Source organism: Falco punctatus, assembly GCF_963210335.1.
Source record: "Falco punctatus genome assembly, chromosome: 13".
Taxonomy (NCBI): Eukaryota; Metazoa; Chordata; class Aves; order Falconiformes; family Falconidae; genus Falco; species Falco punctatus.
The window spans coordinates 29,113,394-29,135,109 of record NC_137593.1 but is presented as its reverse complement, the minus strand read 5'-3'; the positions used below and the strand labels follow the sequence as shown (position 1 = coordinate 29,135,109).

Genomic DNA, 21,716 nt, shown 5'->3' with positions numbered 1-21,716 from the left:
CTCCCCAAGGCACGCAGGGCTCTGGGCTCTGCTCAGGGGCTGAGATGAGGGTTTTGGCTGGAGGACTGGTGCCTCTCACTCATGGCCCCCTGGAAGCCAGCACCAAGATCCTGTCCCTGACCCTGAGCCAGCCCCGCTTCAGGAAATGCAGACCCAGGTGGCTGTACCCTCTGTCTCCCAACCGAGCATCCTCAGACACCCCTAGCACTGCAGATCCCAGCAAGAACAATGCCCATTCGCCTTGCCTTGTCCCTGGGAGGTCCTCAGAGCAGCTGCTCCAGGAAGCCACTTCTTCCAGGGCTGGGAAGAACAGGTGTTCCCAAGTGTGACACAGGTGCGACGACAGGTCTGTTCCTATTCCCATCGCTACTGGGATCTGCCCCATCGCCCTCTTCCCAGCCCCACTGCCCCGGGTCACGGCTCCTACCTCCCAGGGAACCTTCTCATCCGGCACAGGGAAACGGTGTGTGTGAGACCCTGGGTACAGGAGGTTTCGGGCAAGCACGTGGTGCAGGGGCTGGGTCTCCTCAAGTTTCCTCTCCAGGTCAAAGGCTTTCGTCTCCAGGGCTTTGCTGGAGCCTGTGAGGCAGACACAGACAGCAAGGCCCCACAAAGCAGCGTGCTGAGTCTGGTGCCGCGGACTGTGGCTCTGCTGAGGGGCCCAGCTGGGTCTCTCCATGGGGATGCTGATGTCCCCGGGTGACCTGGCCCCTGAAATCCCTTCTGGCAGGCCCTGGAGGAACTCCTCCAGGGATGCTGCAGTGGAGAGCCTCAGCCATGGGCTGCAGGGAGGGCTCTGGAGTGGAGGGTGGGAATGGCCACAGGAGGGGCTGGGTGGCCTCATGGAGCCCTCAGACCTCCCTGGGCCAAAGGAACCTCTCCTCTGCCTTGCTGCTTAACAGAGGGGTGCGAGGGACTGCTCAGCCCTGGCCCGTAGCCCATGGGTGGTGTCCTGGGGTTCCTTGGTGCTGCTGGGGTGGAGACAGGTTCTGCTTACCCACGGGCGGCATGTCCTCGCCTGAGCCAAAGCCATTGCCCTGCAGCGCCTGCATTATCCACCTCAGGGCCTGGGCGCTCTGATGCACCTGCATGGGACGCAGCGGGGTCAGCCCTCTCGGACCCCCGCTGCCCCCCGGGCTCCCTTGCTTGAGTACTGCAGGACACGGCCCTGGCAGGAGGCACTGCTGCCCTCGGCTGCCGGCCGCTCACCCCCCAGGGCAGCAGAAGTCCTTGCTGTGGCCCAATGCTCGGCTTGGAAAACTGCCTCCAGGGAAATATTTTTTTCATGGCACGTGGAAATGAAAGTGGAAACAGCAGCCGTGCCACGGCTGTCTCAGAGAGGAGACGCTGGGGCCTGGTCCGGCTCCCCGGGCACCCCACTGCTGGTGCGGGGTGTGGAACAGCTTCACGGGGAAGGAGCAGGGAGTCCCCTGTCTCCAGGAGGTCTGGAGGGTCCTCTGAGACCAAGGAGAGGAGCTGGGTCTGGTCTAACTGCTTGGGTGACCAGCGGAGGCAGGGGCACATCCCACCACATCCCACCTTCATCCTGCTCACTTCGGAGTCAAATCAAACAGAACATTTCCCATAGACCTTTTCCTCTTGGATGCTACTGTTTGGCAAGGAAACTCAAACTTGTTTTCAGGGGGATTGATTCAGAGGGGCTTTCCCTTGTGCTTCTGTTGACTCAGTCCCTGGAAAACCCCGTCTTTCTTAGGTAGTTGCTCAACTTCTGCCTCACCTCGTCTTCCAGAGAGAGCAGCCTCTGCTCCACCAGCCCTGTCCTCTTCACCCGGTCCAAGTCCAGCAGCTCTGCCAGGACATCAACCCTGGAGGGACAGTGCAGAGAGCAGCCCCCTCAGCAGCCACCTCTGCGTTGATCCCAGCTCTTCCCTGCCCAGGACGCTGAAGGACAGAAGGATGACTCTGCCTCAGGAGCGCTGGTACCTCTGTGCGATGTCTTGGATCTTCTGCTCTGTGTTCTGCTTCTCCTGGCACTGCTGGTGCTGCAGATAGTTCTCCTTCAGGTACATCTCCCAGGAGAGGAGGGCAGCTTCCTCGTTCTTCTCCAGCTTCTCTTCTGCCAGAGGAAGGGGACAGCAGTGCTGTCAGATCCCCAGGCGTCCCCAGCCCCGGTACCACAGCCTGGGCGCCAAGCTTCGTGCCTCGGTGCACAGTGCCATGCCCCGGGGAGGGGGCGAAGGGCAGGAGGGGAGATGCTGGTCCTCACTGAGCTGTTTGTGGCGCGTGGCCGGCCTGCGGAGCAAGCCTCGCCGGACCAGGATCTGCAGGTGGTTGAGGAGAATGAAGGGTGGAGGCGCAGGTGGGCGGCCGTGGTACTCCTCGATCAGGTCGTGCCGCTGGAACTTCCAGATCTGGTCTGTGTGAGCCTGGACCTGCTGGAAGGTGTAGCTGGGGAAGAGCCCAGGCGTCAGCCGTGCCGTGGGAACGAGAGGTCACATCATGTCTGTATGGTGCCCCAGCTCCTACCTGTCTCTGACCAGCCCTGGCCTGCACCAGCCACTTCCACCATATCTATGGCCCCCCGCAAGTGCCCTGTGCTCTGTCAGCATGTGCCCCAGCACCCTCCTTGCACTTTCTCAGTGTGCGGTGCCCTGGCCGTGGCCAAGCCTGCAAGCAAAGCCAGCTCGATTCACTGTCAGGACTGTGGGGACAGGTCAGACTCACTTGAACATGGCAATGAGGAGGTTGAGAAGGAGGATGTTGGTGAAGAGCAGGTACAGGCACAGTAAGATGACCGTCAGCCACTCCGGGAAGATGGGTTTCTTGTTGTCCTCATTTGTCTCTGGGCACTTGGGCTTGTAGGGGTCGGTCCCATTGGGGCTGCACTGGTCAATGTTGAAGTTGACCCCTGCCAGAGAGCACAGCGTGACGCTGCCGCAGCCAAACCTCATGTCTCAGGGAGCACGCTGCGCTCTCTGAAAGTGCCCAGCACCAAGGGACTTTAGCACTGGGCAGGGATTTGACCTCGACCTGCATCATCCCAGGTGCTCTGCTCGCTGCCACCAGCTTTGTGGCACCGAGCTGGATCGACTCATGCTCCTGCGCCTTTGCTAGGGTGCTCCCTTGCCTGTGTGGGCAGATGCCACTCCTGGGTTTGCATCCACAGCAGTGCTCCCAACATGCCGGAGCAGAGCTCCATCCCCACACCCTGCCATTGCTCCCTTCTGGCCTCACGTTGTGCTTGGAGAGGAGCCCCTTGCAGGACTTCCACGCAGGAGCTAGGCAGACTGTGGCATGAGCTTGGAAGCCCTCAGCCTTGCCACAGCCACCCTGCTCACGCCACGTGCTGTCACAGGCTGGTGTCCTGTACCATCAATGTAGGAGGGAATCTGCCCGAAGATGGTCAGGTAAGAGTGGTAGACCACGCCACGGAAAAGCCACTCCACACGTTCCTCATTGTGGATCAGGATGGCCTGCTTGGCGACGCCGAAGGACACCACCCACACTGCTAGCAGGAAGAGGAAGAAGAAGACGTCCTTCATCTGCAAAGACAGAGGGGAAGCAAAATTGTGTCCTGGAGCAAACCTCACTCCAGGGTAGGAGAACACAGGTGGCACATCCATCCCGTGCTCTAGCTGATCACCCTGGCAGGAGGGAGGGCAGCTCTCACCATGCGCTTCACAATGATGATCTTGGGCCCCAGCGTTTTACTGACTGTGAAAATGTGCATCAGACGCAGGCAGAAAATTATAAAAGCCAGCGACAGTATGATGCGCCCGGGGTATAACGTTGATGGAATCAGCCTGGGCACAGAAAAAAAGGAAAGGAAACACCTCAGTGTCGCCAGTGTGGGTTTTTTTCTGATCTCGCAGGATTGTTTCTGCAATATGAGCGCGCTTCCCCAGATTGCTGGGTGACAGTTGTGGCATGAAAAACTTCTTTCCTAAAAGCAGCTGAAAGCAGAAGTGGATTGATCAGAATTAATCACGTGGCAACAAAGATCTGCTTTGGCCTTTGGAAGAAGAAATTGCAATTGAAAAACCTGCACAATTCTTACACTAGTTTTGTAGCCTCAGCTGTGGCTTGAGCCTGCGCGCTGCCGAGTAGCTCTGCAGCTCACCTGCAAGTCAGCCCTGTGATAAAGATGAGGATGGCGCAGATATCTAGCTTATTCCAGAAGTCCTTGAAATACAGGGAAGCCATTTTCACAACGCCAAACCCATCTGGATCATACAAGAGCTGTTTGGAAGAGAAGAGGGGTTGGTATTTCAGTGAGAGCCTTGTAGGATACTCGTGTGCCCTGTGGATGGGAGGGACCACAGAGACCTGCTGCCCTTCACGGGACCCTCCTGCTTACCTGAGGTTAACCTGAGCTTATGGGGTTTTCTACAGGGGCGTGGAAGGAGCGTGGGGAGAGATACCTGAGACATGGGGCTCTTTAGTCTGGTGAAGAAAGCTCTGGGCTGTTGAAGCAAAAGCTGAAAAAAATCAAACGTCAAGCAAAGCCTGGAAATGCTTCTGGGAATAAATACCCAAGGAAGGAGGTAGCCCCTCCATCTCCTGACGTTTTCAGCTCAAACCAGCATGTTTTCCTGCAAGTACCTGGCACCAGGCCAGACGTAGCCAATGGTCTCGGAAACAGGGGCATCTGGCAGTCCCTTCTGCAGGGACCTCTCCGAACGGGTGGTGACATGAGAAGCAGCATGGGAATATGAGCTGTGCAGGACCTCCCAGGAGCACCCAGAGGGGTGTCTCTCCCTCCTCTCACCTCCTCCCAGCCTCTGCCCTGCCTGCCCCGTACCTGGCGGGTCTCCTCACACACCAGGGAGAAGAGCCAGAAGTAGATGAGGTACTCCCGCCAGGACGGCAGTGGCTGGAAGTCAACCATCAAGACGTAGGCAAAGAGCAGGAGAAAGGTGAAGTAAGAGAGGATGTTCATGAGGAAGATGACGATGGGTGCGGTGAAGAAGGCTCGGAGGCGCATCATGCAGCCCATGGGCTGCAGCCTCTTCTCCCTGCAGGGAGCAGGGGTAGAAGCAGGGCTCAGCTGCCTGAGGAGATGCCACGGCACCTTCTCGCAGCCAGCTGCAGAGCGAGGCTGGAGGAAATCCCTGCCTCGGTGCACACATGCCCCAGCTGCGTGCCTGAAGGTGATAAGGCTGGTGCAGAGAAGTGGGAAGAACAGCATGCACGCGATCACCCGCCAAATCCCATTGTCCACGCACATCTTTCCCCACCAGACTTTGGTTAGAAAGGCCTGTAAGGAGGGAGGAAGAGGAGCACTGGTTACAGGAGCTTCTGCCATCAGAGCGGGGGCGAGGGGCAGAGCCCCGCTGCTGCTAACAGGGAACCCTGGCTCTGGGGCAGGGAACACCTGAGTGCTTCCCCTCCAAGCACCGCTGCTGGGAACCCACCTGGACACCCCCATGGGACACAAAATTCATGTTTTTGGCCTCCAGTGCCAACTGTAGACAGGTTGTCTTCCCCCAGGCCTCAGAGACGCGGGTGAGAAGCTTCTGGGCTCTCTCTTCATCCTTGCGGTAGCAGTCTGTGAACACGCCTGGCCAGGAAGGTACCAGGGAGACAAGGCTGAGCTCTGGGCCAGCCTGGGGCTCGGTGAGGTGCTCTCAGGGTCACCCTTCACAGCTGGATCCGGACATGGCACCACACAGCAGCACCCTCTGCACTCCCACTACCTCCCGGGCACAGCGCTCACAGCACCACAACCCCAACCGCGGCAAGGGTGCTGGGCACCACCCATGCCACCCGTCACCCCCAGACACCTCCTGGGCACAGCTAGCCAGCCCTGCAGGGCACTCGGGCAGCTCTGGGTTGCCGGACCCCTCCCACTCACCGATCGCCTTCTGCTCGTACTGCTCAGCCAGGGCCAGCATGGCATCGGTGGTGTCGGTGTCTTCCTCCTCCTTGGCGAGCTCCTTCAGGATTTTGCTGCAGGCCAGCGCGGCAGCCGTGCAGTCCTGGCTCTGGAGCAAAGAGGGCAGAGAGAGAGTGGGGCTCCTGCACCCTGCCCCGCAGGTGCCAGCAGTCCTGCCAAGCCCCCCCCGGCTCCCACCGGAGGGGAGGAGGGCGTCCCAAGCAGACGGCGGCTCAGGGTGGGCAGCTCGCCATGCAAGGGCTGAGCTGTGCTCCCCTCTGGCTGCAGGGGCAGCAGGAAACCCGCAGCCATGGGCAATCTGGGGACAACCCTGCTGTCCCTGTGGGAAGCCTTGGGTGACAGGACAGCGTGACTCCACAGCTCTGCACGGCGTCTTCACCACACCCCCGGCCACACTGCCTCTTGTCCGGGGATGCTGCTTATGGCTGGAAGCCTTCTCCACCCCAGCTGCCGTGCCCCTGTGTCCTGCCTGTACCGCGCTGAGCCCCCCCCCAGCCTTTGCATGGCAAAGCATGCTTCTGGGCCAGCTTGCCGCCTCTGGCTGCAGCGTGTGTTTTGGCTGGGAAGAGACGGACCTCGCCTCGTGGTGTGGCTGGGGATGAGCATCAAGTGTCCGCAGGCTCACTAGCTGGCTCCCGTTTGGCTGGGGGTCAGGCTCGGGCACCGCCATGTCCCGAATCCCAGCAGGGATCTTTCCTTTCGGGGCTGGGAGGTTTGGCTCCATCTGAGCCTCTCAGCTGTGACCAACAGCTCTGGGCTGTGATACCTGGGCCCAGATGATTTCTGCCAGCTCCTTGCGGTTCTGGACCACAGCCCAGATGAGCAGGTCTCGGACTGGGTCCATGGTGAAGGTGACTCGGCCGGCAGAGCGCTTGTAGAGGGACCGGAGACTTGACCCCTGAACCTGCAAGGTGTGCAATGGTCAGACCTCCTGCCAAGAGGCTGCAGAGAGCAGAAAGCCCCTCAGCACAAAGCCACCCCCAAACCCTGGGTGCCTGCCTCCACCACCCACGGAGGGGCCTTTGCTGCGGCGTGGCCAAGACTGGACTCATCCTGGAAATGCCGCTTTTTCTAGGGTGAGGATCACGTGGGGATGTGCCAAGCCTGTCCAGTGCACCCACCCCACCGGGTCCTGCCCACCGGCATTACGCAGCCACAAGGTGCTCCAGGCGTAGGAGGATGGGAGTCATGCATTGAATGTGGGGCAGACGACTTGGACAGGGCTTTAAGGGACTTGAAGTGGGATTCTTGAGCAGGCAAGAGGACAGAGACCGAGCTGCAGCCTCCAAGATGGCTTCTTGAGCCAGCGTTCCCCTCTCCACCACCACCCCACCACCACGCAACCTGGAGATGCGTACATTCAGCTTGATGTGCGGGACAGGGATGGAGAGCCGGGGCCGCTCCGCGTGCTTGGGCTTGGGGTAGAGAGGCTGTGTGGAGCAGCCCAGCAGCTCCCGCAGCACCTGGGAGACATGGTGCAGTTGGATTTTTGGCATTTTGGAGCCAGCTGCGTGCTCTCTCTCCTCCAGCAGGACCTTCTGCAGCTTGCTGTGAAACAGGCAGGATGGTGCCACGTTGTCGTAGAGGTAAACCAGGGTGTCCCAGGTGACAAACTCCTTGAGACGCACTCCCTGCTCCAGGAACAGCTTCACAAACTCTGGCTTGTTGGAGATCAGGGCAGCTGCCATCACGGGGTGGAGATCTGTGGGCTGGCAGGCCAGAGGCAGAGGTGAGAAGCTCCAGGGCCCCAGAGCAGAGCCTCACGGGGTGGGGGGGGGGGGGAAGTTTTTATCCCTGAGCACACAAGGAGTTTTGGGGTGTGAGAGAGCAGCCGGGAGGCACCTGGACTTGCAGGACATCCCCCAGCGGCATGCTTGTGGGTTAGTGTGCCCTCTGTGCCCTTGGCTGCCGGGTGGAGGGATAGGGTAGGGTAGAGGGTAGACCCTCTTTCCCCAGCTCACGAGGATGCACCAAGCAAACGAACGGGACCTCAGAGGCTTGTCTCCTGTGCAATGCCTCAGCTGAAGGACTGTGGTGCTGCCAGCCAGATCTCAGCCACGGGGAGATCAGCTGCTCCTGGTAGTCACCCAGCTCAGCCTTTGTGGGGTTTTCCTTTCCAAGGCGACATGTCCATGTGCTTAGAAGTGAAAGCAAGGCCCGTGGGTAAGGGGGGAGGTGTTGTCCCAGCAGGAAGGTACCTGCTGACCTTCTGCCATAGCTTGGTTTCAGCCCCAGCTTTTCATGCCAGCCACAGCGGTCCAGGGCTGCAGCACCTGCAACAGCCCTGGCCTGCATCGGCTGATCTGAGAGCCGGCCTCGTCCGCCCTTCCTGACAGAGCTGTGGATCTTTCTTGGGCTGTGCATTTTCACACCATCAAATATTTCCTCTTCAGCTTCCTGGTTCCCACCAGTCCTTCCCAGTCCCACAAAGAATATGGAGCTGGGGGAACCCAAACTGTTGAACCAAATAGGAAAATCCATTCCAAGTCCCGCAGCCCCATCAGAAGGGACAGATAATCCTGCTCAGCTTTGACTTCTCAGCAGCAAGATCAGAAGTGGGACAGCAGAACTGGCTGGTGCTGCTCCCTGCCCCGCTCTGTAGTAAAGTCAGAGCAGGGAAGCACCAGGCTGAGTGAGATCAGTTTAGAGACAAGTTGCCGTTTGACAATGTGGCATGAGCAGCGACCGCAAGGCAGAGTTGGCAAGAGGTATTTTGGGCTCTAGGTTGGTGAACTGTCTTTAGAAGACACTGGTTTTGAGCAAAGTACCAGTCACCTTAGTAAACAGTGACAGGGCAAATAGGGCCTTTACAAGCGGTGAATTGCAGGCTGTGCTCACCTCCGCTTTGCGTGTTTGAGAGCACTTTTGAAAACCAGCACGGATTAAGAGCCCCTAGCAATGTGGTGGGAGTTTAGGGTCCATGAGAAACGCCTTCAAATACTCTCCCTAGGCACAGTTGAGGTGAAAAGTACCCTCGATATCCACAGTTCTCAAGTGGGACAAGATGTAAGCCTGACTGGACAAACAGCACAGGTACTGCCTTACCTTCCACTCATGGTCATCCGTGAAGATCTCGCTCCGAGCAATGTCCACCCTGTTCCATGCCACAGCTAATTTCAGCTGGTGGTCCCAGTTCTCACGACCAAAGTGGTCCTGGTTTCTGGATGCTGCATGCAAAGTACACTTGTTAGAACAGAGGTTCATTCATACGGTGAGAAGATACCACCTGGAAGCCCCCTTGGAGACCTGGCCCTTTGGGAGAAACAGCTCTTCCTGATCAAATGAGCATCACAAAGTTTAGGGACCCCTTTGGTGACCCCATAAGTCAAGGAGCTGCAGGAGGTGACTTGTGACCCCCATCCCATTCATCTTGCCCCACCATCCCCAGCAGCTCCCCACCCCTCACCTTTGAACAGGGCCTGGAGGATGGCCACATCCACATCCTGCTGGCCACATTTGCCCTCTCTGAAAATGGTCAGGAGCTGCCGGCTCCGCACTATGTCTTGGATCTACAAAGGAGAGCCATGGGCAAGCAATCATCATCAGCATCTCCTCCCTGCTGCTTCCCACAGCCCCCTGTCCTGCGTGGGGCAATCCCTTGCTCCTTTCAAGCTGCCTTCAGACTCCCTGTGCCGGGTCTCCCAGCCTGGCTGGGGCTGGTCCCAAATGGTACCTCTCTGCCCAAGGCGAGCAGGCAGGGGGGGAGATGGATGGTCAGCAGGAGATTAGCCTTAAACTTCATGCTGAGAGCCTTCCTGCTCATGGGCAAGGACCCCTGGGGACCCCTTTGATCTCCTCAAGCTCAGCAAGAGGAGCTGTCTGCCTGCAAGAAACTCACCTTCTTGGTCCACTCCACCAGCTTGCCCTCAGTGAAGAGCTCATAGGTGTCAGGGAAGAACATGCTCAGCTTCTTCTGGATCAAGGCAATGGTTATCTTGGGCACAGGCAAGCTGGCCACCTGTGCAATGACATCAGCCACACGCCCAGACCCTTCCACAATCACACAGGGGGTCCCGTTGGTGATGGCATTGTAGATGGTCTGCAACAGAGCGGGGAGGTTGGTCCTAACCCCACCCAGAGGCCAGATGCATTTCAGCTGGTGTGCCACCACGCTCGCACCCATGCCGGAGAGCAGCACCCCAGGCAAGGAGCTGCCCCCTCCCACCACCCACCACCCTGGTCAGGAGCGAGCAGGAGCAGTTCCTTACATCAAGTGTCCCAGGGCCTCCTTCCAGCACCACACACACAATGGGGATCTTGATAGCAACGCCTGCAGGGAAGCAGAGTCCAGGGTCACCTCCCCGTGGGGCAGCACCCTGCCACGCAGCTGGATGCGGTCCCTTCTGAGCGGTGGGGTGTGACAGACAGGGAGGGAGCACTGCCCCTGATGAGCCAGGCTCCAGGAGAGAGGAGAGACCCTCTCCTGGCAGTCATGATGCTGGAGCATGTGTTAGAATAAAAGATGATTTACACAGCAAGAAGGTCCCACCTGGAAGCCCCCTTGGAGGCCTGACCCTTTAGGAAAAATGGCTCTCCCTGATCAGCTCAGCATCACAAGGTTTGGGGACTCCTTTGGTGACCCCATAAGCCAAGCAGCTGGCAAAGAAAGGCTCTTTGATTTGTGTCAACCCACAATTCGATTCGTGTTTGTGAGGAGCAAGGTTCCACACTTCTCCTGACAACCCTCTCAACCCGCTTGCCTGGATCCTCCAGGGAAGCCACAGCCTCCCCTCTCACCTGAGGCCAGGATGGGCACCCTTTCCCCATGGATGGCCCATCCTGCCTTGTGCCCTCCTCTGCCCCAGGCCTGGCTGCGTGTTGCCGTTACCTCCTTTCACCTTGGTCTGCTCCGAAATGAACTTCTCCAGCTTGGTCCTTAGTGGGATTTCCACCCCATACCTCCCGTGGGTCCCATCGTCCACCAGGATGAAGTGGGAGTGGTTGCTGTCCAGGCATGACAGGCTGCCTTGGTTCTCCTCATCCAGCATGTACTCGGCTGGAAAGCCACCCTGTAAGGTGCAGGAGGAGAGGCTCTGGGAGAAGCCTGGCAGGGCTGCAGAGGAGGAGTACCAGATGACCAAAGCAACCAGCATGTGGGACAGGAACAGGCCAGCACGAGTGCACAGTCTGGCCAAACTGCCGCCCCTGCAGCCTGTGTGTCAGCCTTGCCCCATGCGCTTCTGTTTCTGCTCCACCTGCCCTCACACCCACAAGGGTCCTCCCAGGAGAAGCACAGCACCTACACAAGACACTGGGTAGGGCAGAGGTGCTTCTCAGCAGCTATCAGCCCAAGACCATCGCTCCTTCTGGCACAGCTGGGTTTTACCAGGGCTGCCAGCCACAGGCACACCTTGAAGCACCCGTTCCCACCATGGTCCCTGGCAGGACTTCCCCTGAAGTCCAGGCGTAGGCAAAGCAAACACATCTCCAGCTTTGCCTGGCTCACCATGGGGCAGATGAGGCTCTCCCGGTTGTACACGGTTCCCCAGGTGGCTATGCCAATGGTGACAATGTCGCCTTCCTTGTGGCTGCAGCTCAGGATGAAGTCTCGCACTGCCTCTCCCACCTGTTTCATCACACCGGCGTGGGACCCCCCCGTGATGATCCAGGCTCCTGGGGGTCAGAGAGGGGCTTGGGAAGGGAGAGGCTCTGCTCACAGCAGTCTCCTAGCATCCCCCTATACGGCTGCAGGAACACCTGGTCCTTGGAGATGCTCCATCCCCCAGGAGATGCCTTCCCTGCCCACTACCTCAAGCCCTGACAGCACAGGAGATGTCTTCTTCAGCAACGTGTTGCAAATCTCAGTCCAGCTCCCTATGAGCCTGTTTGCAGTGATTAAGCAAGAATAGTCCATCCCTGGTGGGGCTAGTCCAGACAGGGACCTGCAAGCCGTCAGGCCAGCTCGGCATTCCTACAGCACCCCAACTCGCTGAACCTGGCATGGCCGGGTGACAGGCCCCTCGCCTGCTGCAACCGTGGGGAGAGCCTCTGCAGCTCTTACCAGTGGTCTGGGCCACTTTGACCAGCCCTTGCCGGAAGATGTTCTTCAGCCTTGGCTTCATGATGAAGTTTTTGGCTCCCCCAGTGACTGAGATGAGCAGGTTGGGTGCATCAAGGCCCCAGTGCTGTGTCATGAGGTGGTAGATGACGCGTGGAGGGGTATCTGAGGAGACACGCACGTACTGCAAAAAAGGGAGCATAACATGCATTTTGGGTGAAAACAACAGGGGGAGGGTAACAGGGCACCCCCACCACGATTTCTTCTATCCCACCAAAGAACCAGGGGCCTCCCACGCTGTTTCCCAGTGGCTGCTGCTGCCCCAGGTCTTTGTGCGTGACCCTGTTCCCATTCGCTTCCCTGGGACTGAGCATTCCCAAGACGAACCTAAGGACGAGGAGAGGGGAATAGCCACCCCTTGAAGCAGGGGCCTCACGGCATGAAGGGCAGTCTCGTGGTTCCAGAAAGGGACTTGGTACGGGGCTGGGAGAGAGAAGGGATCCTGTCCCACCCCCCTAATTCTGTTTGGGTCAGTGTTGCCTTTGGGGCATTTCCAGGCCTCCCCAACATCTTCCCGTTCCGGAAGGAAATAGGCGCCTTTCATCTGCCACGCATGACCTGACCGCCGGCTCCCTGTGCACCAGAGACAGGAAAACAGGTCACCTTCCCCATCTTCTGTCCCAGGCCCGTGAAGTGGATATCACCGAAGGCATCTGTTGGCATTTCCTGGATGTGCCTGCTGGCATCCCATTCCTTCCCCAGGAAGATGGGAGGTTTGGCAGCATCTTCCAGGTGCTGTTCCCTGAGATAGCCGCACTCGCACACAACCCTCCTGAAACACACACCACCAACTTTTCCAAAAACAATCTAAACCCAAAAGGCAAAGCCCAGCTGGCCCACCTGCCTCAGCCCAGCACCAGCATCTCCCACCCAGCTCGTCCTCTAGCTCAGACCTTGTGCAGAAACAAAGGCACTGCTTGGGGGGAAATCTAGCAAAAAATTGACATTTCCAGCTGTAGAGGTTTAGGACAGAAATATTAACGTTGCTCTGGATTGGGATGAAGTACGATGAAAATTACTGCATGCAAAGGCGTCAGAAAGGTTCCTCACTGGGACACAGAGTAACAGCCATGTGGTGACACAGCAGGGTGAAGAGCCAGACAGAAAGGCATTTGTGAATTCCCTTGACCCCAGCTTCTTTAACAGAAAGGTGGGATTTTCTGGTGCTGTAGGTTTTTCACCAAACACCCCTTCTGCTTTCCTGGCAGGGGAGGGGAATGAGGGACTGTCTGACTCACCCAGAATCTGACGTCTGCGAGCTTTCAACAAAGTAGGTGCACTCTTTCTTCCGGATGTTTTCAGGAATCCACGAGATGAGATTTTCCTGAGGGAGCAGGAAAATCAGCAAGCAGTCAGGGTTTCTGCAAAGGGCCAGAAGTTAGGGCAGGGAGAAGGCACCCTGGTACTTGGAGCATATTTGGGTGCTTCTTTTGATGTGAAGAAAGCAAGCTCCATCGCTATCTGCAGGGACAAAGCCAGGTGTACTGCAAGGAGAGGAGATATGCATGCTGGACTTGTACCTCAGATGTTTGGGGTTTTTTCTGTCTGTCCCTAAAACTAAAGTGATCTAATGCTCCCATTAATGAATCACTGGATAACTCATTAACACTCTTTTGTTGTGTGTGGCCAGCTGCTCCCCTCTTCCAGCACCACCTGAACTTGCCTTTTCATTGCTGCCGCTGGGGAAATGTGCCTTCCGTCTGCTCTTCGAGACACTGCTGCTGCTCTGCTGGAGGTTGGGGACCACCTCGAAGTCGCTCATCCTCCTGGGGTGAGTGGCAGGGTCATCTCCTCTCTCAGGGCACACCTTGTTCAGTTCAGAGGGGAGCACCCTGGTGCACCGGCCACGCGCTGCCATGGCTGCTGTGTCTTGCCCCCCTCAGCCTCCTCTCTCCTGTTCCTAGGCTGGAAGGTCCTGAACGTCTCCATCCTGAGTGCGGCAGAAAAGAAAAAGGATACCCATGAACTTAAAGCACTGGGGTGCCCTCTCCATCATTCCCTGGGTGGAGAGAGGTCTGTCGGAAACCTGCCAGACCCTCACCACGGTCCTGACACAAGGGCTACGTGGACAGTGAGCCAGCCTCAGGGTGCACTACGCTGCCCCTGAGCGATCCATCGGCCTCTGCCAATTGACCCCACCACGCTCTGCCCACCATCGCAGCTGCCTGGCCATCCACCAGCCTGCAGCTCTCCTCGCTTGCTCTCTGCTGCAGGCAGCTGGGATATTTCTGGCAGCAGGGACACCAGAAACCAGGTCTCCTGTGCGAGCAGCCCGAGCCTGGCCCTGCACAGAAAATCTGCGCCAACACGCTGCCTGCAGGCACAGGGCACTCCTCTGTAGGGGGGCCCCGTGCCCTCTGCAAAGGTGCCCCGAGATCCCAGAGCTAACACCCAGCTGCACGCAGGCATGCTGCGTGGCAGGGGCTGCAAAACTCCTGAGCCCACCCACAAACACTCACAGCCCCCGTCGCTGAGCTCCTGAACTGCTGAGGCTGGAGAGCTGCTGGAGCAAGGGTGGAAAAGCTCCCAGGTGTCTCTGGAGCCCAAAGGGGAATGGGTGTCCTCTCAGGGAGCCGTGCTTAGGTAACGAAGAAGCACAGCACTCCGGTGAAGCTGTGGGTCAGCAGGTCTGTGTTAGGGAGGATTTTGGCTGCCTTTCTGCAAGACAGACTCTGCATCACACCCGAGGGAGGGTAGCCCTTAGGGGGGACAAGGAGTGGTGGAGCAAAATCATGGCTACCCTTGTGTTTCCTTCAAGTTTCCTTCCCCTGGCTCAGGCTGCCGCAGGCAGGGAGCAGCGAGGAAAAGCCTTTTTGCCAGCCTCCCTCCAGGGCTCCCTCCTGGGACCACGCAGCCCCACCAGCCTTAGGAGCCTGATTTTGGCAGACTGGCTTTCTGCATCAGCACAATCCACTGGCAGAACTAATTGCTTGAGAAAGCGCCTTCTGAATAAGGTCAAACACCCCTTAATCCTTGTTCCCGACCCTCCAGGGTGGGCAGGCTGGTGGGGGTCTGGGGCATGGCCACCAGCAATACAGAAGTCCATGCTGGAGGGGCTCTCACACCAGGTCCTCCATGGCCACCATGGGGCTGAACAACTGCACTGATAGAACACTCAGAATACCTGTCCTTAAGGGCACTGGGGTCAAGGGCAGAGCCTCCCCTGCAGCACACACTGCCTGCCCCCCATCCCTCCCCAGCCTGGCAAGCACCACAGGAGTGGGGCTGAACCTCGGAGGGGTCTGGCAGCCTGTCCCACTGCAGGCAGCACAGGGCCCCTCACCCAGGCACCAGGTCACCCCTCAGCCGCGCTGGGTGGTCACAGCACCCACGGGGAAAGGAGCACCAAGCCCTGACGGCAGGCACTGGACGCTGCCTATGACCCGCGGCCACCCCACTGCCCCTCCACCGGCACGACTGTCAGCAAGGCTGCCTGTACCTTCCCTGCAGCATCCTTCGGCCACATCACCAGCTCCTGTGCTCCATGAATGTCCAGGAGTCAGACCTGTGTCCCTGTCCTCCAGCGGGTCATTTTGTCACCGGAGACACAGGCGATGAGCAGAGAACGGGGCAGAGCTGCCTGCGAGCTGCCTGCAGAGAGGAGGAGATGGCAGGGCTGCTGGCAGCCTCCCAGCAAATCAGGCTGCAGAAGCGGTCCCTGCCGAGAAGCTGCGGCGTCCGGGCAAGCCCCGAGTTTGCTGGAGCGGCTGAGTCACGCTCCCCACAGCAGCGATTTCCACCCGCAGCCCCCAGTGCCCACCCTCCGCTGCTGTCAGCCCCACGTGGGGCGAGACGCTGGTGCCCTGGCCCCTCGCAGCAGGTGTGGTGGGCAGGGGCTGCACAGGGGGCAGCGGGGACCCGGCACATGGGTGCTGCCAGCAAGGAGCAGCAGCTCTGATGGAGGCTTGGGTGCGTTGCTGGTTTGGCAAGTGCGATGAAAAATCCCTTCCCTAACTATCAATTTCAATCAGTCTTTATAGTGCCAAAATGTATTAACTTTATTTGTATATATACATGTAATATATATATTAGTTGTACACTGTGATGTGATGAGATAGTGGAATTTTACTGGAGACTTTGGTATCGTTCGTGCTTAATTAAAACAACCGAAAGGGCGGCCCGGCCCTGGAACAAAGGGTTGTGCTGCTGGGAAGCTCAGGGCTGTCCGTGAAGGAGAAACAGCTTTATCCCTGGGACAGCCACGCTAACGCCACCCCACAGCCCCTCTGGCACGTCTTTGAAACCCTCCCAGCATCATCCGGTGTCACAGGTCCCCACCGCCAGCAAGACCGACTGCAGGGACACTGGATCAACAGGCGAGTGGCAAGAATGCTGCAGAAACAGAGCGGCTTTGCAAAGTTCTGCTGCGATCAGCGATTGGTGGCGTGGGTGTTGGTGATTAGCCAAGCCGTGTTGTACCGGAACACTGGAAGGGTGTAAGAACCCCGTGTAAAACCACACTTGGGTGCCCTGGTTTGGCTGGGACACCTCATGCGTGTGAATAACCACTTACCCTTGTAGTTCTCTGCTTTGCATCCCGGCCTCTCGCCTCAGTCAGCACAGGCCAGGTGAGAATTTTCGTAACAGAAGCCCCAGGTGAGGAACCTCCCTGTCACACCAGAGGCACCTCATTTCTCCTGCTCCTGTTAAGTTCCATGCCCTAAGTGAACTGGCTTCTCCACTGGATTTGCAGCCACTTAACTTGCATTTGCCATAAAATTTTCTTAACAAAACCAGCATTCAACTTCCTCAGGAAATGTGCTAAGCAGCAAAGCCAGGCCAGGAAGGCAGCCAATGCAGTAGATGCTGCAGCAGCAAGCGATTTGGCCAGCTGTGGCTCGGCGGCAGGTACACCAGGCAGCCCAGGCTGCTGCATCTCAAGAGTGAGACGAGCGTCCTGCAGCAGTGGGCCCCAGCCAGCTCTGATGGTTCTTGCTGGAGAAGACTGTAAAACATCATGAGGCAGTGCCGGGAGACAGCTGGGAAGACAGAAGTTGCTGGTTCTCAAACTCGGGCATGTCCTGCAGGGCTGGCGCCAAAGCCCTGTGCTCCCCTTTGCATTGTGATGGGCTCAGGTGCTGGGGCAGTGCATTAAACGAAGAAGCAGGGTCCAAAGGAAAATGCAGTGGCGCGATCACATCCTTTAGCATCCTTCCATCCAAAGCATGTAAGTTAGCCTGGACCATCTATGCAATGAGTTCTTCTGGTTTCCTTGAACAAGACCAAACAGCTGAGGCATTTCACTGGGAGAACAGATGCCACTAATAAGCCAGTAAATAAAATCCATGTGCAATGCTTTACAGTTCAGTTGTAATTAACTCTGCACTGCCAAAAGAACTGAAGCCATAACTGCACATTAATTACACATTAATGTGCATATTCATCCACTCTTGGCTGGCTAGCTCTCTGGAGACCATGGCTTTTATTTCACTCTTCCATATGCCAAAACCACCACGGCCCAGTGGGACCCACATGGAGCCAGCGTGCTGGGGCAGTTCCCACTGCTTCTCCTAAAAGCCCACCTAAAACCCAGTGAGGCTCAAAGCAAACCCTGGCAAGTTAACATTCATTTGTGACAGCAGGAGGAACAAGGTAAGAGGATGAAGGACTCTGGCCCCTCTCCAGGGACTGTCCCTACATGCGCATCTAATGCCCAAGGTCAAATTCAGCTGGAATTGTAAGCCAGAATGCTTTTTGGTGGCAAAGAGGAGCAAACCAGGCAGACCCTCTGCTGGGATGAGCCCCTTGCTCCACACCTCTCCCCATGGTGACCCCGGTTCTGTGGGAGCCCTTGCTCCTGCTGGGGCTCGGTCCTCCCAGAAGCCATCGTGGTAACTGCCATGGAGTGGCACCTGCTGCTGTGGGTGCTGGAGGTTGAAACCCTTCCCAGTGAGGAGGAACCTCACTGCAGAGCGGGGAGGACACCTCCCTGTTGGGCGGGATAGTACATGCCCTGGTCTGCCAGGGGAAGGGGATCCCTCCTGTATCTTTCCCCCATGCCTCAAAGGCATCATTTGGGCCCATTTCTCCAAGCAGTATCCATGAAAGATGCCTCCTTCCAAGGGTCTTTCCTGAAGTGATGCCTCCTGCCCAGCGGACACAGAGGTCAGCACCAGCTGGGAGGAAGGGAGCATCTGTGGGGAGGCAACATGGCCCCCAGCCCCTCCCCAGGCAGGGCCACGGGTGCATCCCCCAGCGTGCAAACAGGTGTAGAAGACGCCAGGCATGGCCCCTGTCAGCATCCCCGGCGCCAGTCCTGGGAACAGTGGCTGGGCAGATCGGCTCCAAGCCTCGTCCCACGCCTCAGGCCAGCGGAGTGCAGCGCCTGCCACCACACACGGCCAAGCCAGGTTTGAGGACAGAGGGAGGGTTATCGCACCAGCTGGCACAGAGGGCAGGTACCAGCAGTGAGGGATCTTCAGCTGAGGGACCTGTCGCACTGCTGCCCAGACATCTGTTACCGATATTCAGCCACGTTTGTGTTCCTTCACTCCGTTGCCATCCATTATATATGGCCAGGATGGACCAGCGGGGCTTGCTTACACGTGAGAAGTTCCATCAAGGGGCTGGAATACAGTCAAGGAACAGTCTTTAAACACCAATTGCCTAGTGAGGATCCGTTACAGATTCAGCCTCTTTTAATGCCTCCCCAGCCCTGGTGCGGGCTGGTACCTGGCGCTCTCGGGGGGGATGAGCTGATACCACACTGCAGTACAGGCACAGTGCCAGAGCCAGTCACACGGTGCCATAAGGGGGGATTTTGCCAAAAGCCCTGCGAGGGTTGGATCTTCCTCTGGGTACCGGAAAGCTGCTTACAGATGTCCTCCCTATTGCTGTTTACTAGTTTTCATCACAAATACCTATTGCCTATGACCAGGGAAGGACAGACAGGGCCACCTCAATGCCTGGCGTGGCCTGGGAACTCCTGCAAGAGGATGCTGCTCAGCGGGAGCCTTTGGGAAGTACTGAAGAGCCACTTTCCACTTGCCAGCATTTTCCCATACAAATATCCCTGATTTCCACCTTTGCATCCCTCCCCAGAGCCCAGGCGGCCACGGTTGCCCTGAGCAGCGTGACTCTGTGCTTGGCTGACCTACCTGGGGCAGACACAGCCCCCAGAACTCTCGACACCAATGTATGGATCCTGCCCCGGGAAGTAAGGTCTGCAAGGGGGCAGGCAAGGGTGGGCAACAGCACAGTCCCAGCACTGTGACTTCACAGCCACCCAGTGCGTGGGAGGAGATGGCGAGGGGTGGCTGCTGCGGGTTTCCCTGAAGAAGACTCCCAAAATGTGAGGCACATCCCAGCTGGGGCTGCTTCTCCCGCAGGCAGCTACCCTTGGGCAGGTGGCTGTCCCAGGGCTGCCTCCCCCAGCCCGGAGAGCCTCCCGGTGGGACCGCAACCCTCCGCAGCACGGGGGCGTGGGGGCCAGGAGAGGAGAGGAGGGTCTCCCTGAAACCTCCCTCTCAGCTGCTTTTGTCACCCTGGCCTTCAGGAGAGCAGGCACTGGCCCCTTTGGGGATCTGCTGGCAAGAGTCCCAGGGCACTCCCCCTTCCCCTTCCCGGGATGCATCCCATCTCTGCAGGGATGAGCAAAGTGTCAGGGAAGAAGCCAGTAGTGGCCCCTCTTCCCCAATTCCCACATTTGTCCCCCTCTAACAGTCCTTGACGCTTTTCCCGGCCTCTCGCCCAGCTCCCAGGGCCATCTCCTTCCCTCTCCCCCAGTTCCCAGGGCCGGACCCCTCTCACTCCCCCAGTTGTGCAGTGATGAGCAAGCAGACACGGAAGAAACCAGGCGCGGACCCTCTCAGGATCCCCAGTGTTTCTATTTCAGCGGGGCCATGGGGTGCCCGGCCGCCTCGCTCGGTAGCGGGGCAAGGGGAGGTGTTGCGTGTCATCCCCCGGGCCCAGCTCGTCCTCCAATAACCTGCGCACCCATTGCAGCTCTTCCATGATCTCCTGCAACTGGCGGAGAGGGCTGCGGTCTCTGTCCTGCTGGCCGGACAGTATGTGGACACGCTGGCGGGGCATGGGGGCTCTGCGCTCCCCAGGGCCGTTGGGGAGTCTCCGGCGTTGGGCACCGCTGGGGCCCCGCTGCTGCCGCTGCCGCCTCCGCCTCTGCTGCCGCCCCGGCTCTACTTCAGGATGGAGGTGGCCGTGATGATGGCAGGCCACCCCATCGTGGTCCTCCTGTCCCTGCAGGCGGTGGATGGCCATGATGTGCCCCCGGCAGAGCGGGCAGGTGGCAGTGACGCTGGTGTCAGCCCAGCACTGGATGCAATCATGGCAGAATGCATGCCAGCACGGGTCCACGGCAGCGGGGCCTTTGAGGGGACCCAAGCAGATGGGGCAGGCGTCCTCCTGCAGGGAGATCCTGGTGGCTCCTGACGCTGCCGGCTCATGCCTGGATGCCTCCATTGCTGCTGCTGGCAGTTGGTGTCCCGTCAGCTGCTGGCGACACTTGCTGTCTCACTTGCCACTGGCCAAACTTGTTGGATGCCACTGGTGAGACTTGAAGGCTCAGGTGCCACCGGCAGGACTCAAAGTCTCGGGTGCTGCTGGTGGGACTCGAAGGCTCAGGTTCCTCCGGCAGGACTCGCTGGCTCCTGGGCTGCTGGCAGCTCTCAACGTCTGGCATGCTGTGGCAGAACTCGATGGCTCGGGTGCTGCCCACAGGACTCAACGTCCCACCTGACGCTGGCAGCACACAACGCTGGCACGTGTTGCTTCCCAGCGCAAGTGATGTCATGGGGTGATTGTGACATCACAGTGTTCTGAGGGGTACCCGTGCGGATGCACCCAGGCGCTCGCCCAGCCTCAGAGACAGGCCCTGCGATGCAAAGCCCCCCCGGCAGCGTTGCTTCACACCTCCGTGCCTGCTCAGGCCCCTTTCAGGCGTCCCTGCTGCTGTTGGTTCTTGCGCCAGCATCAGACGCTTGCGGAGCGGTTGGGGCTGGCAGGGCCCTCCGGGGGTCACCTGGTGCCAGCCCCTGCTGAAGGAGGGCCACCCTGAGCCGGACGGACCCTGGGCACCACTGGGAAGGGCCAGGCTCCATCTTTGCACCCTCCCTTCAGACAGTGATCTATATGGAGACGGTGCCCCGAGCCTTCTCTTCTGCAGGCTGAAGAGTCCCATGTCTCCCTGCCTGTCCTCACTGGAGAAATGCTCCGGTCCCTTCCCCACCTTGGTGGCTCTTCACTGGGCTCTCTCCAGTCAGTATCTGTTTCTCATGCCCTGGGGAGCCCGGTGCTGGATACAGGGCTCTGGGGGTGGCTTCACCAGTGCTGGGCAGAAGGGAAGGATCTACTCCCTCTGCCTGCGGGCACTGCTCCTCCTCAGGCAGCCCAGCACGCCAGTGGCCACCTTTGCTGGCTCCACTTCAACATAGTGCCCACCAGGGCCTTTTCTGCAGAGTAGAAAGGTACTTTCTAGCCGGGTACCGCAGCATGTCCTCCTGCCTGGGGCTCTTCCTCCCCAGGGGCAGGACTTTGCATGTCCCTTGATGGAACTTCAGGAAATTTCCATTGGCCCATTTCTGCAGCTTGTCGAGGTCCCTCTGGGTGGCAGCGTGATCCTCTGGTGTCTCAGGTACTCCTTCCAGTGCTGAGTCACCAGCAGACTTGCTAAGGGTGCAGGGTGCCCCACCATCCCGATCACTAGTGATGAGGAAGAATATCAGACCCAGTGCTGACCCCTGGGGTACACCACTCATGACTGGCCTCCATCTGTGCATCCTCTATTCGCAGACCTAGAGCATCAGCATTCAAAAACCACTTCTTCACAGATCAGAGACTATTTGT

At 58.5% G+C, this 21,716-nt stretch overlaps 1 protein-coding gene across 2 annotated transcripts in view; it reads right to left on the bottom strand.

Annotated features, from left to right (window-relative positions):
- Positions 1 to 21,716, bottom strand: part of TRPM2 (transient receptor potential cation channel subfamily M member 2) — a gene marked incomplete at its 3' end in the record, with an annotated part of 30,082 nt that overhangs the window by 2,745 nt on the left and 5,621 nt on the right. The window contains exons 2-27 of one of the 2 annotated variants that reach the window (XM_080410377.1): positions 15,355 to 15,506; positions 13,579 to 13,845; positions 13,154 to 13,239; positions 12,519 to 12,687; positions 11,859 to 12,039; positions 11,304 to 11,470; positions 10,686 to 10,866; positions 10,066 to 10,127; positions 9,696 to 9,896; positions 9,264 to 9,366; positions 8,903 to 9,024; positions 7,216 to 7,566; positions 6,624 to 6,761; positions 5,816 to 5,945; positions 5,376 to 5,521; positions 5,106 to 5,218; positions 4,763 to 4,976; positions 4,082 to 4,200; positions 3,632 to 3,764; positions 3,332 to 3,503; positions 2,686 to 2,869; positions 2,228 to 2,409; positions 1,945 to 2,077; positions 1,739 to 1,826; positions 998 to 1,085; positions 428 to 579 (exon numbers count right to left, since the gene is read on the bottom strand). In XM_080410377.1, the coding sequence (XP_080266503.1) occupies positions 428 to 579; positions 998 to 1,085; positions 1,739 to 1,826; positions 1,945 to 2,077; positions 2,228 to 2,409; positions 2,686 to 2,869; positions 3,332 to 3,503; positions 3,632 to 3,764; positions 4,082 to 4,200; positions 4,763 to 4,976; positions 5,106 to 5,218; positions 5,376 to 5,521; positions 5,816 to 5,945; positions 6,624 to 6,761; positions 7,216 to 7,566; positions 8,903 to 9,024; positions 9,264 to 9,366; positions 9,696 to 9,896; positions 10,066 to 10,127; positions 10,686 to 10,866; positions 11,304 to 11,470; positions 11,859 to 12,039; positions 12,519 to 12,687; positions 13,154 to 13,239; positions 13,579 to 13,773 (3,810 nt within the window). In that variant the 5' untranslated portion in view covers positions 13,774 to 13,845; positions 15,355 to 15,506. The other variant, XM_080410378.1, reaches the window with a different exon arrangement.